The sequence below is a fragment of the Mytilus edulis genome, chromosome 1, assembly GCF_963676685.1.
Source record: "Mytilus edulis chromosome 1, xbMytEdul2.2, whole genome shotgun sequence".
Lineage (NCBI taxonomy): Eukaryota > Metazoa > Mollusca > Bivalvia > Mytilida > Mytilidae > Mytilus > Mytilus edulis.
The window spans coordinates 121,304,993-121,329,240 of NC_092344.1; the positions used below are offsets into that span (position 1 = coordinate 121,304,993).

The following is a 24,248-nucleotide window of genomic DNA, read 5'->3' on the forward strand; positions in this document are numbered from 1 at the left end:
TTAATATTGTTTAATACTGTTCTTGAATAAGTTGGAACGAACTGAGCAGTTTTTGGAAAAGTTGGAACGAACTGACCAAGCAACTTGGGACGAATTTGTTGGTACGAATCAGAGTTGGAACGAATCATCCAGATACCTTCAAAATTAGTTGTTCTCGGAGTTTATTATTTATGAGAAGAAAACTCCCGAAAGAATGATTATCCAATTGGAATTTTTGTTAAATTCGACCAATCACAAAGTGGTTCTTTTCAGGACTATTTTCAAAATGAAAGTGAAAGAAGATAAATTTTGCTGATTTTTTTTGGGTAAAAATATTGTATACATGTATTAAAAAATGTCATTTTAAATTGTCAGTTTCATATAGATGTAATACAGAATAGAATAGAATAGAATAGAATATTTTTATTAACCCAAATTGAAATTAGGGCCCCCAGGAGGGCATATCATACAGACAATATTATTATAAACAATAACATGAAATACACAAACAATGAAAGATCACAATCACAATCACAACATATAATGGGAACTAGAAATACAACATTTGTTTTGCTTGTTCATTTGTATAAATGTTTTAATATATGTACTTTTTTTTGTACATAAATAAACAATGATAAATAAATATTTTCTAGTTAGCTAGAGTTTCATAGATTCTAACTGACATACAAGTCATAACTTAACAAAAAAACAAGCATGCAAGAATTTAAATTTCAAAATCTAAAAACTAAAAATTCCCTTTGCCAATTATGCCATAAACATGGATATTTGATATGAATTCTGTCATTCATTGGATTTTCATTCTTTGTTTGTTATAATCATTAATCATTATGCCCGCAGTGCCCAAAATTGGCTAATAAAATTTATCTTATCTTATCTTATACTGGCCCTGCAACATACAAATTCAGATTCAGAAAATGAAGCACTATTTATGATTACAGTGTTTTGCCCCAAGCCCTTACAATTTTATGGCTTCAATCACCATCCAAGGTCTGACCAGTTACTGGTTTTGGAATAAATGTGCTGGTCTGTAATTACAGAATGAATTATGACATCATTTTCTTGGAAGAAGAAAACAGGCAGTAGTGTAAAGCGATCTGTATCAACAGCATTTGAGGAAGACACTAAAGATGACAATGAACAGTTAGAAGGTGTTGATTGGCTGACACTTGTTCCTCACAGAAAAATTGTTTGTCTTGAAGATGCGTTATCTAAAAGTGCCAGACTTAAAAATGAAGGGTCATTACTGGCTGAATCTGAAAGGTAAAATTGCAAGATTTAGTCTGAGATAGGTCGGGCATCCCACAGCTTTTGTTTGGTAAATATTGCATAAATTGCAGTCAATAATAGATGAAGCTACTAAGCCTTTTAGTTCAATGGCTTGATAGTTATATCTTCCAAGCCTCATCTTGAGAGTTCAAATAACGTAAAGCATTGTGGTAAACACTTTTGAGATTATATTCATGCCCATGTCAAGCTATTGATTTATAACAATATAAACAACTATTAATGTTACAAAAGGATGTGTATTTGTTTAACCATACTTGTCAAGATCTTTTTTTTTTTTTTATAAAAAATTACATACAAGATGAGTATGGTGGTTATATCTATCTGATCAAAAAAAGTTTGAGTGCAAATACAACTATCAAATGATGTGGATGTTAGCAATTATAGGCAACTGTACAGACTTCAACAATTAGACAGACCAATATTTTACAGTCAGCTATAAAAGGCCTGATATATGCATGATATGTGCAACAATTCAAACTAAAAAAATAACATCCTGATTTATAACAGAACATTTTACAAAATAACAGATACAATGTATAACAGATATGAACGAACAACAACAACTGAACTACTGTCTCCAGACTTGGGACAGGCACATAAAAAATATGACAAGGCTGAACATGTGTGTAAGCACTCAACAGCCCCAAATTTGGAACAGTGGTGTAACTGCACAACATAAGAACAAACTAAAAATCAGTTGCAGTTGGCTTTATTGATATACAAAGATGGAGATATGGTATGATTGCCAATGAGGCAACTATCCATGTGACTAAAGTTCAAATGAAGTAAGTTGATTTCAAAAAGAAAACAATGCTTAACTTTCAGCAATGTTTGGTGTTCAAAACAACTTTGATTTAGGCATTGCTTGGGCTTTTAGATATCAGAATAGTCCTAAAATATACTAGAAAATGATAAAAAAAACATTAGTGGCTGAATTTGAAAGGGGTTTTAGAAAGAAAACCAAGACTATAGAACAGAGATAAAGATGAATTAGTTGCTAAATTTTGACAGATTTTATTGGATGAATTGTAAGACATAATAGTGTCCTGGGAAATAGTGTCCATATGGACACTTTTTCCTAGAATTTAGGTATTCAATAATGTCCATTGCCATGGAATATTGTCCTCTAAGTGGACACATTGTCATAGCAATATCTATGAAATAGTGTCCACTCGACTACAAAATGTTATGAAATAGTTGCTATAAGAATCATGTATGTTTATTTCCATAAATATTTTAGAATAAAAAGAAAGAAGGGATTTCATTTATATTTTTACTGAGTTTTGTTTTTTGTTTTTTACTATTTAATTTGTAAAGAGACAATAAAACAACTTGAGAACAAAAAGAAAATAAAGGTGGCATGTTTGGCCTTTTTCTATAACTGATACAATAATGATTTTTTGTGATTTTTAAACTAACTTGTACACTTATAGGTACTGGGAAGCTATTAAGAAATGGGACGAGGCCATACAGTTTACACCTGAAGATGAAACAATCTATGAAATGAAAGCTCAGGTATGTTATTTTAATGTTAATTCTATATATGTGTAAAAACAATTATTTTCTAATCATGAATTAAATTGAACAGCTAACATCTCTGTTCTTTGGTCTCTAGTTGATAGTTATATTATTGGAAATCATACCACATCATCTTATTTTTATACAGATTAAAGTATAGTACATGATTTATATAGATTCCCCAAAGGTTGTAAATAATATGTGATATTACTTCTATCAGGAGTTAAGGTATATTGTTTCTCAATAGCAGAAAGATTGAGTTGGTTATTTTTCTCCAGTATGTTTTAAAAAACCCATATTTAGATAGGACTAGGTTGTTAACATTGATGTGATGTCATAATGAATTAGCTTCCAATCACAGCATATAATGATACTGTTTTATTGTGTCTCACAGAACTATTTAATACCACTAGGCTATAACTGTATAGAGGATTTAGAGGTAAAAAGAGTAGGATCAATGCTTTAAGACAAATGAGATGTTATAAAGTCTCACATAACTAATTAATACCACTAGGCTATAACTGTATAGGGGATTTAGAGATAAAAAGAGTAGGAACAATGCTTTAAGACAAATGAGATGTTATAAAGTCTCACATAACTAATTAATACCACTAGGCTATAACTGTATAGGGGATTTAGAGATAAAAAGAGTAGGAACAATGCTTTAAGACAAATGAGATGTTATAAAGTCTCACATAACTAATTAATACCACCAGGCTATTACTGTATAGGGGATTTAGAGATAAAAAGAGTAGGAACAATGCTTTAAGACAAATGAGATGTTATAAAGTCTCACAGAACTAATTAATACCACCAGGCTATTACTGTATAGGGGATTTAGAGATAAAAAGAGTAGGAACAATGCTTTAAGACAAATGAGATGTTATAAAGTCTCACAGAACTAATTAATACCACCAGGCTATTACTGTATAGGGGATTTAGAGATAAAAAGAGTAGGATCAATGCTTTAAGACAAATGAGATGTTATAAAGTCTCACAGAACTAAATAATACCACCAGGCTATTACTGTATAGGGGATTTAGAGATAAAAAGAGTAGGAACAATGCTTTAAGACAAATGAGATGTTATAAAGTCTCACAGAACTAATTAATACCACCAGGCTATTACTGTATAGGGGATTTAGAGATAAAAAGAGTAGAAACAATGCTTTAAGACAAATGAGATGTTATAAAGTCTCACATAACTAATTAATACCACCAGGCTATTACTGTATAGGGGATTTAGAGATAAAAAGAGTAGGATCTATGCTTTAAGACAAATGAGATGTTATAAAATGAAGGGAATGTGAAAAACATTTGTTGCAGGATAAAATAATTTGTATCTAATAGGAAATATTGATACATTTCTGATGAAGCCTTTTACAGTACTATAATCTGAACTCAGTCACATACATTCTAAAGTAACAGTAAACACATTTCTTTATTTCTATTGCTCTTTCATTTACAGTAGATTGGATTGCAAGACCATGAATCCATTTTGTTATTTACAATAAGGTCTTAATTTCCTTGCAGCTTATATATCCTGTTGATTATGACTCGTTTGAAATACTTCTGAGAAATATTCAAAATGCAACAACAGGCGCACTACATAGAATATCAATTGTAACTTCACTTTCTGATTGGTAAATGATTGTATGGCCTGCAGTTTCATACATTGAATACATTTATGTTTAAAACTATTTATTAATTGAAGTTGGTTTTCTATACAAAAAGAAAAGTAGTAAACTTAGTTGAAGTTGTAACCAGCTTAGATGCTAATATTAACCCTTAATCAAATTTAATAGTCCTAGATTGTTTTGACGTCTAGGTCCCACAGCATCACCTACTCCCTAAAGATGCTATCAATGTTCAGAGTAAACTCAGACTAATGTATAACTGTCTTTTCACAGGTTTTATTAGCATTATGTGAAGTTTTTCCTGCCCTAGCTATGGCTGAAAAGGTTGTGAAATTAAAACCAACATGGTGGACTGGTTATCAGACATTAGGGCGTGCCCAGCTCGGTCTTGGGGAAGTCAGACAGGTATAATACAATGCTTTGTTTTTAAGGTCAGACATTAGGGCGTGCCCAGCTAGGCCTGGGTGAAGTCAGACAGGTATAATACAATACTTTGTTTTTAAAGTCAGACATTAGGGCATGCCCAGCTAGGCCTGGTGAAGTCAGACAGGTATAATACAATACTTTGTTTTTAAAGTCAGACATTAGGGCGTGCCCAGCTCGGTCTTGGGGAAGTCAGACAGGTATAATACAATACTTTGTTTTTAAAGTCAGACATCAGAGCGTGCCCAGCTAGGCCTGGTGAAGTCAGACAGGTATCATACAATGCTTTGTTTTTAAAGTCAGAAATTAGGGTGTGCCCAGCTAGATCTGGGGGAAGTCAGACTGGTATAATACAATGCTTTGTTTTTAAAGTCAGACATCAGGGTGTGCCCAGCTAGGCCTGGGGGAAGTCAGACAGGTATAATACAATACTTTGTTTCTGAAGTCAGACATTAGGGCGTGCCCAGCTAGGCCTGGGGAAGTCAGACAGGTATAATACAATACTTTGTTTTTAAAGTCAGACATTAGGGCATGCCCAGCTTGGTCTTGGGGAAGTCAGACAGGTATAATACAATACTTTGTTTTTAAAGTCAGACATCAGAGCGTGCCCAGCTAGGCCTGGTGAAGTCAGACAGGTATCATACAATGCTTTGTTTTTAAAGTCAGAAATTAGGGTGTGCCCAGCTAGGTCTCGGGGAAGTCAGACTGGTATAATACAATACTTTGTTTTTAAAGTCAGACATTAGGGCGTGCCCAGCTTGGTCTGGGTGAAGTCAGAAAGGTATAATACAATACTTTGTTTTTAAAGTCAGACATTAGGGCGTGCCCAGCTAGGTCTGGGTGAAGTCAGACAGGTATAATACAATACTTTGTTTCTGAAGTCAGACATTAGGGCGTGCCCAGCTAGGCCTGGGGAAGTCAGACAGGTATAATACAATGCTTTGTTTTTAAAGTCAGACATTAGGGCATGCCCAGCTTGGTATGGGTGAAGTCAGACAAGTGTAATACAATACTTTGTTTTTAAAGTCAGACATTAGGGCATGCCCAGCTTGTTCTGGGTGAAGTCAGACAAGTGTAATACAATACTTTGTTTTTAAAGTCAGACATTAGGGCGTGCCCAGCTAGGTCTGGGTGAAGTCAGACAGGTATAATACAATACTTTGTTTTTAAAGTCAGACATTAGGGTGGCCCAGCTAGGTCTGGGTGAAGTCAGACAGGTATAACACAATACTTTGTTTTGTTGTAAAAAAATAATAAGATTGTGATATTCTGTTGACAATGATTATAATTAATTTGTCAAACAAATAGAAATTACAGAAACACATTTATTGGTGTTTTATTTACATACATAGAAACCAACTGCTTACATATTGAAAGTTTAGTCTGTATCTCAGATTCTCTAAGCATTTGGTTTATAGGTAAGCTAATCATAGATAACATGAAAAAAATTTGTATGCCAGACACATGTTTCCTCTAAAAGACTGATCAGTGATGCTCAAATCAAAGGATTTCAAGGTGTACATGTTTATCAGGTATGTTTCATTTGATCTTGACACCATTTATATACTAGATCACTGAATCAGGCTCACACATGTTTTTGGTTTATATATTTACATATTTCTTTCAGAAAATTTAAGCTGTAGTTTTAACTAACTAACTTATCCTCTTCATGCTGACTGGCATATAAGGCTGGTAACAGGTCTCTCCACTGTTGTCTGTCCTTTGCAATCTTCTCCATTGTCCTTCGTCATGTTTCTTTTGGTCTTCCTGTGTTTCTTTTACCTTCGAATGGTGTCCATTTCAGAGTTTTTTAGGTGATGTTATCCTGGTCTTTTCTTTAGGTTTGTCCTATTGATCTGAATCTCCGTTTTATGGTTGTCATTAGATCTTTTTGTCCTATTCTTTTGTACAGTTCTTTTTTTGATATCTGCTGGCCAATATATCTTGCATATTTTCCTAAAACATTTGGTGTGGAATCCAGAGAGTCTTTGGCTGTCTTTCTGTGTTATTCTCCAGCATTCTGCACCATACAATAAGGTAGAAAGAACATTATTCTGGTAGATCTTTATTTTTGTTTTTTTTCAGTTATGTTGCCTGTTCGTCATATTTTGTTTAGTTGGTGAAAAGATGCCCTGGCCTTTTGGAGTCTGTTTGAGATGTCTTTTTCTGTTGCATTGTTTTTGCTGAGAATACTGCCCAAATAGTTAAAGTTGTCTACTTCCTCTAGTAGTTCACCACTGGTTTATCGCATTGAAGGTAGGTGTAAGTTGCATTGTTTTTGTTTTCTTCTTGCTGATGTTCAATCCAGTTTGGTGTGTTTGCCTAGATCTAGGGTTTTCTTTTGTAGATGGTCAGCATTGCTTGAAAGTAGAGCTATATCATCTGCAAATTCAAGATCTTCCAGCATTGATCATGTTGATGTAAAGTAAGTTCCACCTAATTCCACAAATTGTATTTCATATTGCTTGCCTCATTACCCAATCACTAATGACAAGGAAAAGCAGTTCAACCACAATTTATTTATGGAATGATAAGGTATAAGTTTAATTTGGCAGGTTTCATGAACTTTCATCTGAATTTTTAACCCTTTTTCATTGTTCATTGGTCAAGGTTAATTGTTCATTGCTTAGTCAGTTTATACGATTCTTTAAACAATACATTTGGTTTTTGAGGGGAATGTAGGGTGTACAGTTTATCTGGCAGGATACATTATTTTGTTTTTCATATACTTCAATTTGTTTATGGACTCATCACAAGATGTGTGTGTTCATCTGGCAGGATTGATAGAAACATTCTGTCATTGCATAACAAAAATATTGCCACTTAGTAGGAAATAATATGTCACTCGTGTAAGCCTGAAAGGAAGTAGGAAAAACCAGTTGTAAATAATTTTAATTGTATATTATTGCGAATGTTTTAAATGTAATTTGTAAATAGCCAAGAGAGAACTTTCTGTGTTGCCCGACACTGCGTAAAGTTTTTACACGGAACAAATAACATTCAGCATTGAATCTGGTTCCTGACCTGGAAGAAGATACATTGAATCTGGTTCCTGACCTGGAAGAAGATACATTGAATCTGGTTCCTGACCTGGAAGAAGATACATTGAATCTGGTTCCTGACCTGGAAGAAGATACATTGAATCTGGTTCCTGACCTGGAAGAAGATACATTGAATCTGATTCCTGACCTGGAAGAAGATACATTGAATCTGGTTCCTGACCTGGAAGAAGATCATTGAATCTGGTTCCTGACCTGGAAGAAGATCATTGAATCTGGTACCTGACCTGGAAGAAGATACATTGAATCTGGTTCCTGACCTGGAAGAAGATACATTGAATCTGGTTCCTGACCTGGAAGAAGATACATTGAATCTGGTTCCTGACATGGAAGAAGATACATTCACCAGAGAGACAGAGCAATACACACACATTACAATGTTAAAAACAGAAGGCATTTATATTTACAATCTCCCAATATTTTTAATTAAGAGACTGGTACCCCGCTACTTGAGGTATATTATACCCATTGAATCTTTTTAAGAAAAGCTGGATCCATAAGAATAATAGAAGTTTCTATATTGAAGGTTAATATACAATATGTTTTATGGGAATTAATGCTATGAAATAATTATTTCAGGCAATAAAGAGTTTCTCAAGGGCAGTACATTTAAATCCAGCTGATGAAGAGTTATGGAAGGAAGACTTTTTATGGTCATTCTCATTACTAAAACAAAAAGCTGATCAACAGAAAATGTTACAACAAGAAATGGATAATTCTAAAGTGAAACTAACAGAACTGAGTGATGAAGACACTGACATAGTGACAGAAATTAGTGAGGAGAAACAAGGAACAAGTGAGAAAAATACAAGTTTATCTACAATTGATAAACATCCACCTGAACCAGAAATAAAATATCTACCTCAGAATTATGTACATATGAGAGATAAATGATACATATGAGATTGGTTATTTTACTTGTAAATCTTTTGATGAAAGAAATGAAGTGATATTTACCCATACTCAAGGGTTGACTGTACTTCCATTCCACAGTAAAAACCCTTGTCAAGTGGAGTGTCAGTTTGATATAGAAATATGCAGCCCTTCCCATCAAGAATATGGATGTTATATCATTTGTCCCATTTATGATGAATGCCAAGCTCCTTGCACCTTAAAAAGCTGTGCAACAATTACTGTATATTCAGAAATTATTTTGTACATTTATTATTGTGATTTTTGAGAAATAAACAATAATGTAAGAAATTGAGATTGATAAATGTAATTTAAGGAAATTTTTTATTAGATATCTGAATATAATTTTTGGCTCACCCTGGCTTTTCTCATCACTTTTTTATCCGGCTTTTATCCTTGTCTGTTAACTTTTACAAAAATCTTCTGAAACTACTAGGCCAAAGGAGTAGGTTCAGTAAGACCCCTTTTTGGTCCCAAAAAGTAGCAGTTTTACAAAATTGTTAAAATGTAAACCTTTAGTTATTTATTATACAATAGAATGCTTCTGCTACATAAATATGGGCTGTTTTTGACAATACAATGCACATGTATCCGGTACTAGTCTCGTGATCGTATAATTGTAGTTTGCGTTGTGTTTTGAATAGAGAAAAAGACGTCTATACAAATGGATGATTTAATGCTGGTAAGATGCAATGACGTTAATACATAGCAACCATGACGTTACATATAGAGAGCGGTAACGCGTATAAGTACATGTATGAATCCCGCGTAATGTGATTGTCTCTATTTATCCTCGACATACTCGGGGCCGGGAATTTGTGCAATTAAAGTCTCAATGAGCAATTTATCTAAATTACGATATTTATCTATAAAATGAAAAGAAATGAAATATTTGAAACTTTAAAGTCTATAAATCACATTTAAAACTATCTCTGAATCAAGTTGCGATTGAAAATTGTTCTCAATTATAATTACAGTCTCTGATTGCGGTTTTGTAAACGAACACTCCTTCTAAGTATTTGCGATTCATCATTGTCGGTTTTTTTTAACGCGATGATGAGGTATGTAGTGTATGCGCTGTGAGTCCTCCTTCTCTTCTATCTTTTCGATGAAACCACGTTTTTTCTGCTTTGTACAGGATGAAAATTCTTTGATGTTCTGTTTTTCCGTGTTAAGTTTGTCGTTTTCTTGTATACCAAGGGACTTCAATTTCCAAAATCTCTCAATATCGTAGTCCTCTTTTGTGTGACTAGATAATATATGCATCATGTGTGAATCGCGTTGTACTCTTGTACATGTAAGTGGTCCAGATAACAAATATCCTATTTTTGAGCTCATCGCTGTCGGTCCGTCGCCTCGAACGATATCATCCATGATTGCATCCCAGTAATGGTCTGCTCCAATGAGTAAAGAAATATCAAAGCTGTTATCCTCTGATAACGGGTGGGCTAGTTTTAGTCCTTTCAAATAATGTAGTTGCTGCGAAATGTACCTGCGGTTATTCTGAATCGGCGCTGCTATGGTAGGTACAATCAATACCTGTAAAGGTATTTTCTCTCCTGAGTCGGCTTCTAAAAACACTGTGGCTTTATTCATGTGACGAACGTTCTTGTCCGAATTTCCGAAGTCGGATATGTTGAGGGTTTCCTTTCCGTCTGGCTTGACGTTCAACTTGTCGGCTATTTCCTGCGTCATAAATGATCGTTGTGCTCCTTCGTCGAAAAGGATGTGAGCGTCGGCGCACTGATTCTGTGACCATATTGGGGCTATTGCTGTTTTCAAAAAGACGGTCGAATTTTCCTGTTTAGCAGATGTATCCATGATTGGCGTGCTGTTTTCTGTATTACTTGTAACATTCTGACTCTGTGAATTTTGAACTGAAGTTTCATTGCATAAACTAGTGTGGTGCTTACGTTGACATTTACGGCATGTGTTTTTCGACCTACATTCTGATATTCTATGGTTACCTAAACAATTGAAACATAGGTTTCTCTTCTTAACAATCTCCATTCTTGATTTGCTGTCGGTGAACTTTTCACAGTCTGCAGGGAAATGTTGATCATTGCAATAAGTGCACATTTTACTTTGAGAATAGTTTATAGATTTTGATTTATTTACGTAATACCCATTTTTCTTACTAATTCCGGCATGGAAACTTGCGGTAGGTATATCATAAGATTCACTCCCATCAGTGCTAGCTTCTTGAATAGATATTTCCCGTTGTATTGCCTTTCTTAGATTTCCAAGGGTCCAGTCGTCGTTTCCGTTTTCTCTTGTGATATTACTTTTAACGCTAATAGGGAGCTTACCAAGCGTAACTGGGATTAACAGGGAACCATACATATCTTGGCACTGTCCTAAAGATTCTAGTCCACGGATATAAACCTCTGACTTATCCGAAAAATTACGGATACTATCTAATGTGTATGAGGGTGCTGGCAAATCTAAAAAAACTCAGGCCAATCAACACGGCTGACATGGCTAAAAATAGAACATAGGGGTAAAATGCATTTATGTCTATTACTTTTAGAACAGTTATAAATAGAGAAAATCTGAAAGAAACAAAAATGTTCAGAATAATGAACTCTCCTACCAATTGTCCATAGATGTCAAAACTATAAGATAAATTCTTATAGGAGCTATTGGCAATAAATGACAAATTTTACCTTTTTTTTTCATTTTTGCCTTTTATCATGAAAACTAAGATATTTAGAGAGAAAACATTTTTTTTCGGTTATGCCTTATATGATTTAAATTATAATAGTTAAATTAACACTTTAAATCACACGAATGGTTAAGCATTCAAGATCTATTAAAAAAAAGTCAAATTTTGCCAATTTAGTTAGTGGACTGTCACTCTTCATAGGTGTGAATGCTCTTAAATGAGTTTTTTTTTACTCTTTGTTATGACGTCTATTCTTGTCTACGATGTTGGAGAGTGTCCTTTGTTTGATATGCACATAGACTAAGGTGAGTGACATAGGTTCGTCAGAGGCTGTAGTTGTTATTGTCATATCCAGTCACCCAATCGCGTTGCATTATGAGCATTTATAAATATGTCTTATCGCCCAACTAGATTACCCTGATGTTTTGCGTTTAAAATATCGTGCCCTTAATCCAGGTTGATTGTGATTGCAGAGCATCAATCATTCATTTGTCCTCGTACTGAAATATTTCCTGTCAAAAAAATATTATTTTCCTTGTGAAACCAATTTGATCCGACCAAAATGATGATGTGCAGATTTTTCTAAAACAAAAGAAAAATCACTACGTGACATAAATACAGCACAAACAAACGCAAGAACATTTATAACAGAGAAAAGCACAAACAAATAATATGGTTATCCTTTTTATTATAATGGAGAGTCCTCTTGGAAGTATAAACATGCTTCATACAAAAAGCAAACGTGCTTTTAAAACCCTACAAAATTACAAAAAAAAACAGTCAGTTCTGTTAGTAACAAATTTTTACAATTCGACAATATCCGTATTTCAAATCCAGTTGTGCAGTACTAGCTACTGGTTTGGTTTGTATAACGAATAAAAGCACATAAAACATTCGAAACGGTAAAACATAACAAAAGGAAACCAGAATGTATCCGAGTTTTCTATATGTATACTACTATAGTATGCTGGATTTTCAAATTTGTAGACATATTGAACCACGATGAAAGTATCTGAAATCCAATAACCGAAATTAATAAAGCCAATTAATAGACATACATATTTCACTGAGAAATACCGTGATCTTGTACATATAATCGTGTATTTTTTCATCTGTAAAATATATACGGTTTGAAGATACAGAACAATAATCCTTAAGATACCTTTTATAATGTATAAACTTCGATATTTTGTGACAACTGGAAGTATTTTAGTCATTAAGTACAGAGTATAGTATCCCGTCGTTATTATAAAGCTAAGAATCAACAGAACATTTCCTATGTCGTATGAAGAATTCTCAATACGCGGCCTACACTGATGTAGTACTGCATGAAAACACACAACAAGAGCAAGTAGTAACACAGTATGTTCGAGTATGGTAGTTATTGAGGACATCCAGAAAAAATCAGCTCCCATTACCCCGAATAATCTGAGTACTTCAATAACTAGTCTAGGTAAAGATATAAGGCCACTTATTAGTATAATACAATATGTTAACACTAACTTTCGTGCAATTAGTCTACGCGTGACCCTTGTTTGGATTTGTAACAATGCTGTCATTTCCGACGTTTCATAAGTAGCATTGTTGTCCTCATTTATGTTACATCGCCTATTCGATGTCCTTGGCCATATTCCAGACAAAAATATCAAGCATAGTAGCGGGTACTCAGCGAGCATGGGTTCTGTAAAAGGACTAACGTTATGTAACAGTTGACGTATTGAAAAAGATGTGTTGCTTTCTGTACATCGATACGTTGTGTTTTGAGAAGTGTCCGAAACATTTTGTCTGCTTGTAGCATGGTACGTCCACGACGAAATATTTGTGACAACAATAATGATCAAACCATAAAAGGTAAACAAAGAATTGACGAATTGGTATTTTGAAAAATGATAGATAAAACATGTTTGTACCACATAAAACGAAAGACACGAAATATCATATAATACTGCTCCTTCTATACTGTCGTTGAAACGGACAAACACTTTACATTCAACATGGAAAGCTATCTTGAGGATACGAAACACTACGCATCCAAGACAAAACAAACATAAGAATTTTAATTTAAGGGATTTGCTTTTATCGTGATACTCAGGATCTAAAATATATCTCTTTCGTATTTGTTCTCGTATCCCAACTGAGATACAGGACAAAATTCCAATGCAGTTCAAAACAATCAGAAATGGTCGGGATATCTCAGGTGCTGTGCTGCTGTTTTGCTCAAACGTGTTGCAAATGTACATTACTTCAGCCAGCATGACTACTAAACTCGTTAGCATTATTAATCCTGAAATACTTCCATCATGGGATATGTAATTCTGGTGTATTATGTTTTTACAGTTTCCAGCTGTCATGGGAAGAATGAATATGGCTTTACACCAGTCTTTAGCTTTGTTCATCCTGAAGATCTAGTTTCCTTCTACAAATATACAATGGATGTTTATACATTATATCTTACAAAGATATCTTATGATTGAGCAAACCCACAATAATTTGGGATGATATATGGTCTTTTGGAAGGGTAACGAGATTTTGCTCTACAGGTGGCAACCGACATACCTTATGGTAATTTGAAGTAAGTACAAATTCGGCGAGAGCCTCGTTCGGGGATGTCATATTTCAGGGGATTGTAGAAACAATCATTTGATCATATCCGTGACAATCTGTGACACATATATTCAATAACAACTCGTGATTACGCCGTCCGTTTAATATTCAAAGAATGAGACAAAGTCACCGTTACCTGCCTTGCAAATTTAGATTCAGTCAAAATGTCATAATCGGGAGCAAGAAATCGTCGGACCACCGTATTGGTATCCAAAGATCTAAGAGCGGGAAATATATCGGTAGTGAGATGAATCACCGACACATCAAACGATTCGTGATGGTTAGTGAACTTATGTTGTTTCCATTTTAGTCGTTCTTCATAATTTTGTTATGACAGTTTTTTGTAAGGAGCACACCCCTGTTGACAAAGTCCTTTTTGGAGGGATCTAACACTAGCATAAGGAGAATAATAGCATAATAGAGAAGGAATAAGATGGCCGCCAAGATAGAAAGGAGTTGAACTTCAGCTCTGCAGTATTTGGCATTTTTAAGCTGGATTTTGATGAAGAATTCTATTGAAAGTTATATCATTATATTCAGAATTGTTTGGACTTAATAGAAATCAAGTTATTTTGAAATTTCCTTGTTGGATGGACTTGTATTAGTGAAAATAAAATTTTGGATTCAGTGGAATTTACTAATATTGTATTTTGAACTGTTGTTTAAAATATAGAAAGTATGCCTGGGGATAGTAATCAGAAAGGTGTTAAAACTGTACAAACAATGTTGGCAGCTAAAAAGCCTGGAGCTAAAGAATCTTCACAAGAAAAACCACCAAAGCAGAACAAACGAACTCATTCAGATGTAGCAGATGAAAGTTTGGAATGTACTGATAGTATGACTAGTATTCAAACTACTCTTAGTGAAATCAAAAAGGCCCTTCAGGTAACAGTTACTAAAGATGATTTAAGTAGTGCATTTAATTGCTTGGTTCAACAAAAAGACTTAAAAGATATTGTTACCAACATTGTTAAACAGTTATTATTAACTTTTGAAAAGAATTTGTCAGAGAAAATTGAGGCAAAAGTAAGGGAGACAACTGGAAAGTTACAAGATCAGATGGATTCTCTGATGATAGACAATGAAAACCTGAGAGAACGTGTGAGGGCAAAAGATAAATCTATAGAGAAATTAGAAGAACAAGTAAGTGATAACAACAATAGAGCAATTGATGCCATAAAGCTTGGAAACTATAATGAACAGTATAGTAGAAAGCATAACATCAGAATGCTTAACTACCCAGAAAGGCCCCATGAGGTATTGAGAGATGAGTTTGTCAATATGGTGAACAAAGAGTTGAAGGTAGATATTAAACCTGATGATGTACAGGCATTGTTAAAGTGCGCAATACTGAACTGAAAATTAAAATTATGAGACAGAAGAGAGGACTAAAAAATGACATCAAGTTCCATGATGATATTACACAGCGTAACCTAGGACTTATGACAAGATTAAAAAATGGTGAACATTTTGAAAACGTCTGGTTTTATAATTGCAATGTCTATGCCAAGCAACAGGATGGAAGTAGAATTAGATTTGACTTATTTGACAATATTGAACAAAAACTGAAAAACAAAAACAAAAAAGGTCATTAGACATTCATTTCTTTATTTGATACATTGCTTAATATTTCATCACTGTAAAAAATTTGAAAGATAGTAATATAATTAAAACAATCTGGGCTGTGCATTATTATCAATTTATTTATTTATAATGACTCTCTCTGAATTTGATTTAAATAATTTTAATTCATATTTGATTCAAAGTACTTTTTTTTATATATAATTCTATTTATTTTGTTTGTGTGAACCCTCCTTAATTTGAAGATAAATGTATATTTATTAAAGGGAGATAACTCAAAATATTTTACAAATCAAAGGGAGATAACAAAAATCTTTTATTCTTTTTACTTGTCATGAATCTCTCAACTAAATATACTAATTAATACATTGTCTTTACAATACAACTTTCTTTATATCGTAAATAATTAAAATGCCATACTGATAATGAAATTTTGTTGTACAAAAATGACTTTACAGGTACCTATGCCAAAGTGTCATAATGTGTGTATGATTGTATAAACTATGATTGTGTATTTGTTTTTAAGTTACAATGTATCTGCTCAATTTTGAAATGTTGTTTTGTTTTATATGATAATGGATAATATTGTAACAGTGTTGTCTATGAATGTAAGGGGTCTTTTTTCTAATTCAAAAAAGAGAACAGATGTTTTTGATTGGGCGAAGGGCAAAAATGCTTCAGTAATTTGCTTTCAAGAAACCCATAGTAATAAAGATATTGAAAAAAAATGGGAAGAGGAATGGGAAAATAAATGTTTTTTCAGTCATCATAGTAACAAAAGTGCAGGTGTCAGTATTATGTTTAAAATAGGTCTTGATTTTGAAGTGCATAATTCTATTATTGATATAGATGGTCGTTATATTATTTTAGATTTATCCTTGTCAAATCAACGCATTACTCTTGTTTGTTTGTATGGATTTAATACTGATGAACCTTCATTTTTTAATGACATATATAAGAAAATGGCAACATTTTCAAATACTAGCTTTTTATTATGTGGGGACTGGAATGTTGTACAAGATACAAACATAGACACTTACAATATTATTCATAATAGAAACCCAAACTCACGAAAAAAGATTGAAGAAATAGTAGAAAGTCTTGAGTTATTAGATCCTTGGCTGACTTGTTATCCAAACGATAGAAAATATACATGGCGTCAATGCTCACCCATAAAACAAAGTCGGCTTGATTTTTTTCTAGTCACAGAGGATCTGTTTTCACTCATGAAAAATACTAGCATTATTCCTGGGTATAAGACAGATCATTCTGCTATTACTTTCACCTTTTCTGCCAGTTTAGCAAAGCGGGGAAAGGGATATTGGAAATTTAACTCCCAACTGTTACGAGATTTAGACTATATCAAAAAAGTTAAAACATGTATAAATGAGAGTATTTTAGAATATTATGAATCAGGCAACATAGATGATCCTTTAAATGTTAAACTCTCATGCAATGATCAAGTATTTTTTGAGTTAATAAAAATGAAAATTAGATCTTTGACTATTGGTTACAGTATTCAAAAAGCGAGAGAGGAAAAAGCTGCAACACTTTTACTTGAAAATGACATTCAAAATTTGGAAAATTGTATGAACATATCTCCTGATGGTCAAATTCATGCAGCTTTAAACCAGAAAAAGTAAGAATTAGAAAATATTAGAGAAAAAAAATTTGAAGGTGTTTTTTTAAGATCCCACGCTAACTGGCAAGAGAATGGGGAAAAGTGTTCAGAGTTTTTTTGTAAATTAGAAAAGAAAAATTTTATTAAAAAAACGATAACTGAGCTCATAGACGAAAAAGGAAAACATATCTCAGATCAATCTAGAGTTTTACAAAAAGAAATGAATTTTTTAAAAACATTATACTCAAGTAAAAATCTGGAATGTGATGATGAATCCTTTTTCAAGCACAATGTTAAACTCACAGAAGATGAGAAGGATTTGTGTGAGGGTAATATTTCTTTTAAAGAATGTGCAGAATCACTAAAATCTATGTCAAATGGAAAGAGTCCAGGCTCAGATGGGTAGAATTTTACAAAGTCTTTTGGCGAGATATTGGACCTTTTCTTTTTAGATCGTTACATTTTGGCTATGAAAATGGGGAATTTTCTAAATTTCAGTATCAAAGTGTCATTACATGTATTCCAAAAGAAGAGAAAGATAGACGTTATTTAGCTAATTGGCGCCCAATTAGCCTTATGAATACTGACACCAAGATTGCTTCTGCTGTGATTGCTAATAGAATAAAACCTGTTTTACCATCTATTATCAGTGACTGTCAGAAAGGCTTTATAAAGGATAGATTTATGGGTGAGAATACGCGTTTATTGTATGATTTGATGCACTATTTAGAAAAACATAACAAAACTGGTCTTTTACTACTAGTAGATTTTGAAAAGGCTTTTGACTCTATTGAATGGTCTTTTTTGAAAAAAGCATTGAAGAGTTTCAATTTTGGACCATCTATATGCAAATGGTTTGAAGTATTTTATTTGAAAGCATCAAGTTGTGTTATAAATAATGGCCATCTTTCAAGCTTCTTTAATTTGGAGAGAAGCTGTAGACAAGGTGACCCCCTCTCCCCTTACCTTTTTATTATAGGCGTTGAGCTACTTTCTATGAAAATAAGGTCAAACCCCAAAATAAAGGGAACTTTTGTTCATGAAAATGAATCCCTTTTGAGTCAATATGCTGATGACACTTTCCTTGTTTTAGATGGAACTGAAACCTCTTTGAGAGAGACTTTAAATTGTTTTGACTCTTTCCAAAAAGTATCTGGGTTAAAAATTAATTCTTCTAAAACTAAAGCTGTTTGGGTTGGGAATAAAAAGTATTCAGATCTGATTCTCTGTCCTGATTTAAAACTTCAGTGGTGCTCTTCAAATTTTAAGCTTTTGGGAATTGAATTCTCTTTAGATCTTGACAGTATGCCAGAAATTAATTTCTCCAAAAAGATAAAGGAAGTGTCAGGCATTGGCAACATAGAAAATTAACCCTAATGGGAAAGATTACTGTTATTAAGACTTTGGCACTTCCAAAATTAATTCACCTGTTGACTGCACTACCCAACTTGCCAGAGTCAAAATTAAATGAATTGAATACTTTATTCTTTCAATTCATATGGAATGGAAAACCTGATCGAATTAGACGAAGTACTTTAATTGGAGATATTCCACAAGGAGGTTTAAATATGATTAATATCCATTATTTTAATATATACCTTAAGATTGGCTGGATAAAGAGGTTTTCATCCAATTTATATGGTAGTTGGCAATCATTGTTATTAAAAAGCCTTGAACAGTATGGTGGAGAAAGAGTATTGCATTTTGAAAAGGAGAAACTCAGAGAAATCTCTGATAGTCTTAGCAATCCTTTTTGGAAGGATGTATTTTTTAGCTTTCATGTCGCAAGGCCTGCTACCAATATCTCTGTTCAAGATATTTTGTCATTAGATATTTTAAATTTTGCACCTGTAGTAGATTTTCCGTACTTTATTCAGTGGCAGAGAAGGGGAGTGCAGTCTTTGTTTGACCTTATTAACTTAGAGACTAAGGACTTTTATAATTTTGATCAGATAGGACAAGACTTCAAACAAATAATTTTCTAAAGTATTATGGTCTCATTGCAAAGATTCCAAAGTACATGAGAGAACATATTAAAGAAAACATTGCTCATGTAAATTTTGAAACTTTTAACTGTATTGATAATTTTTTGGAAAGATTATTGTGTAACAAAAAGGCAAAGTTTGTATACAAAGATCTTGTTGACAGAAATGTGCAACTGCCAACAGAAAAGTTCTTACAATGGGAGCAATTACTAGGTATTGAAATTGCAGATTGGTCAAAATATTATATTATTTTAAGAAAATCATGTAAAGACACTTATTTATGAACTTTTCAATACAAATTTTTACATAGAATAATTGCAACAAACACTTTCTTGTATAAAGTTAAACTTAAAGATTCAAAGCTTTGTACTTTTTGTAAGATTTCTGATGAAACCATGGAGCATTTATTCTATGAATGTCCAATAACACATTTTATATGGCAATCTTTTTCACAAAAATTGAAAAGATATTTTGTGAACTTTACATTATCTAAGAAGCACATTTTTCTTGGTCTTCAAAATGAGAGTTTACTGTTGAATTTGATCATTATTATTGCAAAGAACTATATATACAAATGTAAGTTGTATGAAAAGAAACCAAGTATTATAGGACTATTAGCAAAAATAAGAAAATATCAGGAAAATGAACATTATATAGCAAAGAAAAATGGTACCACACCTTATTTTCAAAAATTCTGGGCCCCAGTAGATTACATTTTTACTGATTAGTAATAATTACTTTTGATTCAAATCATATAAAATAAAAAAAAAATGAAACTTAATTTATAAAGAGCAGATCTTTACAAGGATAACATTTTTCTTTGCAATACACAAGTTGATATATATGTTTTGTTAACGCAATTGCGAGAGTGTGTGTGTGTATGTGTGTGTGTTTCTTTTCCCCTTTTTATTATAATGTTAATATTCAAATAATATATATTCACAGTAGAAGAAAAAAAATGTAGTCAATTTTTTGTTGTATATATTAAACCCCTTAACACCATAGTCAGGTGGTGATGTAAAGGGATTGTAAAAGCCTGACTACTGAAAAACAAATAAAAAAAAAAAAAAAATATTAAAAAAAAAAAACAAAAAACAAAAAAAAAACACTAGCATAACGTATTAATTAACTGAGTTATACAAACGCCATACGATGGAGCAGAGAAGGGTATGTTACTGCTGAAAAATTTGAAATTTGAAAAGCTGAAATTTTCACGTGTGTCATAGATTTTAGTTTAAAGTCGTTCATCTTTGTCAAAGTTCAGGAGAAGATTTCGATGTAGATCGGAATCAGGCTTTCTACTCTATGTAGCACCCGTTATTAATTCATTATGATATGAGATTTGAGCACTCATTGAAATATGGATAATTGAGAAACAGAACGTTATACTTCATCAGTATATTTGGAATTAAATAAGATACTAGTAACTTTGCAAGATACTTTTTCATTGTGTTTTTGTAAAGGTTCTCAATGTGATATCCAGTGAACGAAAACAAAAGAATAGTCAATAATAAAAACTACTGGTGACGAGACTGAATACAAGTTATTTCTCAAAAATAATTACACATTTTAAAGAAATTATTTGTTAAACTAAGTTATCTTAAAAATAATTTTGGGTTCAGTATCAATTGCGATAATTGCTTTATAAGCTTATAAAACTGAAATTTAAAAAATGCCAAAATTTGCTGCATATTTATATATAAAAAAAAGATATGAACATACAAAATCTTTTGGGTCACCAATTTTCGCAGTGTTCCAAATAGAAATTAGCATGTTACAATTTCCCCAAAAAATGTGATTGCATGTGTTCGCTATCTATATATGCACTTGAAATTAAAGATACTACCGACGCAGTTAGATCTGCTTCATATTTAGACCTTTTCTCCAAATGACTACTGATGGTAGGTTGAATACCAAAATTTATGACAAACGCAATGATTTTAATTTTCCTATAGTCAACTTTCCATTTCTGTGTAGCAACATCCTAGCAGCACCAGCATATGGAGTATATGTGTCTCAATTGATACGTTACTCTAGTGCTAGCCATAAGTTCGTTGATTTTGTTGTACGAGGAATACTGCTTTCTCAAAAGTTGCTAAGACAGGGCTATGAATCAATCAAATTAAGGTCATCACTCAAGAAATTTTACGGTCGCCATCATGAGCTGATTGGCCATTATGACAAAAGTGTGTCAGAAATCATATATGATATTCTTCCTAAGTCATATAACCTTCCATCATTACCGAACTGAACAAAGAAATAACATGACGGGTGCCGTATACGGTGCAGGAAATGCTTACCCTTCCGGAGCACCCGATTTCACTCCCGGTTTTGTTTCTTATTTATTATTTATTACTCTTGATGTAAATGTCCTTTGGTTTTGTGAGTCTTTGTTTACTCCTTGGTTTTGATTGTTATTGTCTTCGTTATATATAACTATATCGGTTTACAAGATAGTCGACAGTCTTCGGAGGTCATCTCGATAGATAACTATATTGTGTCTGGTCTACAACACGAACTTTTTATAATTTGGTTAAACGTTTTAATATGTTATAGATAAAATATGAGACTAAAGGGTCTTCAACATAGCTAGAAAATACCGCAACCGGAGGAGGGCTTCACCAGGCCAGAAATAAAATGGCGTACTAGTTCAGTGAAATTGGCGTCAAACCAAAATCACAGAAACTTGATTCAACTGTCTTTGAGGAGTCTTTTAAAGACGAAACGCGCGTCTGGCGTACACAATTTCAATCTTGTTATAAATAAAGAGTTTAGTATGGAAGGCTTTGAATAGGCCCGCCAGTAAAGTCAAGAAAAAAAGGTTTGTCTTATGAGTACGGCATCTTCATTTCACGTTTATATGTTTGTATATTTTGCCTCTAGACGTTGATAAAACAGCATCAGCTGACATATTAGTAAGCAAAACAGTCGGAAACATACTTACTCTCACTTTCTTCAAGGATATATGTATATTCCTATGCCTTTGTAAATATAAAATGAATATTTCATGCCAACATTTCATTTGTACATGTATTCAATATTGTTCTATCAACATATAACGTCCAAATAATATTGTGCTAATTCAGAAGTGAACATTAACAATTATACACTTCCTTGTCAGTGATACTTCAGTCTTTTGTGAATTGTGCTTCCTTATAACAAAATAGTATATTCTTTCTTAAGTAACTTATAATTTTACCACTAATTCATCTTTCACACTTATTAGTCAGAATAATTTAATTCGTCTGAATGCAGTTCGAAATAAAAAGAGAAGGCTAATGGAGAAAAATGGGCGTCATAATTCGCAAAACTGACCGACAAACTGTCCAATTATTTGTATGCATCTGCACACATGAGACACTGGCCTTAAGAATAAAAACCACATTCCACATATGTCACGGTTTATTGGCGTCAGAAAAGGATTGATAAACTGACTTAATTGTTTTGTTATAAGTTAGGCAGCTATAGTTTCCTCATTTATATGGTTTCATATTTTTCATGTCGGGCCTTTTATGGCCGACTATACAGTTTTTGGCTTTCTCATCGTTGAAAGCCATACAGTTGCCTATAATTTGCTTAGATCAACTTCGTTTTAACTTTGGTGGATAGTTGTCTCATTGACAATCATACCGCATCTTCTTAATTTTATATTAATCAAACATGACATAGCAGTATGATTATGCAGGACTTTAAAAAATCCTGTAAAACGCTTAATTGCGATTTTATTACACGCTAACGTACAACGGTATGGCGTGAAGTGCAATGGTAAAACATGCTACAGTTGTTGTCCATCCGAGCTTTTGATTTTGCCATTTGATTAGAAACTTTCCAATTTGAATTTTCCTCGGAGCCCCATGTTTTTGTGATATTACTTTATGCTACAGTTCGATGGTGTAATGGGAATGAAATTTAGGCAATGGTTTTCATTTGTTGCTATGCTCCTATTAATGTTTTTGTTTCTTTTGTTTGTTTATATGTTAATGAGTTGTCTTTCTCTTTTGAATGGTTGTAAACGGGTCATTGTGTTGCTCTATATTTGATATGCAGCGTGGGATAATTCTTCAGGTGGAATGCCATACGGTTATTTGTCGCAAACGCCAACGAAATTTGGTCTTAGATGGATAGTTGTGTCATTGAAAATCAAACCACATCCTATTATTATTTTTAAAGTACGATATTTGTGAAAAAAATTTGTGTTATGGTTGCTTACAGTACCTTGTATATACTTTATAAAGCTGTCTCAATCCATTATGTACTATCATATTATTTTTTATTGATCTCTGTGCGGATAGATATCAAAGGTACCTGGATTTTAATTTAATACGCCAGACGCGCGTTTCGTCTCAATAAGACTCATCAGTGACGCTCAGATCAAAATAGTTATAAAGCCAAACAAATACAAAGTTGAAGTGCGTTGCGTTCCCAAAGTCCCAAAATGTTGTGCCAAATACTGCTAAGGTAATCTTTGCCTTAGATTGCATAAGAAAATCCCTAATTTTTCAAAAAATTTAAAGTTTGTAAACAGGAAATTTATAAAAATGACCATATAATTGATATTCATGTCAACACCGAGGTGCTGACTACTGGGCTGGTGGGTCTTGCATTGCAGGACCTTGATTTAAAACATCTGACATGTAACTGTTCTCGTCTTATATTTACAGCCCCTTTAGCCGTATTGTTAATCTGGATTTAAACATAATTCAGCATGAATATTAACGAAAGGTGATATCTCATGGACCTAAGTTTAGAGAACCCACACACATCAATTGGAACCATAACTTCAAAACAATTGTGGATTCCACTAATGACTACAGTAGAATGAGTCAAAACAATCAGGTCGTTAATAAAACGTCATATTCATAAGTGGAAAACTGTGTTGAGACCAAAGTCCGTTTTCAGGCTATTAAATGTCTATCATCTCTTCCCGATAAGAATGTTGTTGTTCCTGCAGACACAG

At 33.1% G+C, this 24,248-nt stretch overlaps 2 protein-coding genes and 1 long non-coding RNA gene across 5 annotated transcripts; 1 reads left to right on the top strand and 2 right to left on the bottom strand.

Moving 5' to 3' along the window:
* Positions 1-227: 227 nt before the first annotated feature.
* Positions 228-8,828, top strand: LOC139504240 (tetratricopeptide repeat protein 33-like). 3 transcript variants are annotated; one of them, XM_071294322.1, is made up of 6 exons: positions 228-305; positions 1,038-1,260; positions 2,721-2,802; positions 4,715-4,826; positions 5,699-5,718; positions 8,503-8,828. In XM_071294322.1, the coding sequence occupies exons 2-6, from the start codon at positions 1,046-1,048 to the stop codon at positions 8,815-8,817; spliced, it is 744 nt and encodes a 247-aa protein (XP_071150423.1). In that variant the 5' UTR covers positions 228-305; positions 1,038-1,045; the 3' UTR covers positions 8,818-8,828. The 3 variants fall into 3 exon arrangements, with proteins under 3 accessions (XP_071150423.1, XP_071150417.1, XP_071150411.1); XM_071294316.1 differs by lacking the exon at positions 5,699-5,718 and adding an exon at positions 5,990-6,009; XM_071294310.1 differs by lacking the exon at positions 5,699-5,718 and having other exon boundaries at positions 4,715-4,846.
* Positions 8,829-9,864: 1,036 nt separating this feature from the next.
* On the bottom strand, positions 9,865-11,178 carry LOC139503943 (uncharacterized). Its single transcript, XM_071294002.1, has one exon. It carries the CDS (start codon positions 11,176-11,178, stop codon positions 9,865-9,867), a length of 1,314 nt encoding a protein of 437 aa, XP_071150103.1.
* Positions 11,179-12,168: 990 nt separating this feature from the next.
* Positions 12,169-22,381, bottom strand: LOC139504262 (uncharacterized). Its single transcript, XR_011659232.1, has 2 exons — positions 22,236-22,381; positions 12,169-13,916 (listed from the first exon to the last, which is right to left on the bottom strand). It is a non-coding gene; the product is annotated as an uncharacterized lncRNA (long non-coding RNA).
* Between the last annotated feature and the right edge of the window lie 1,867 nt (positions 22,382-24,248).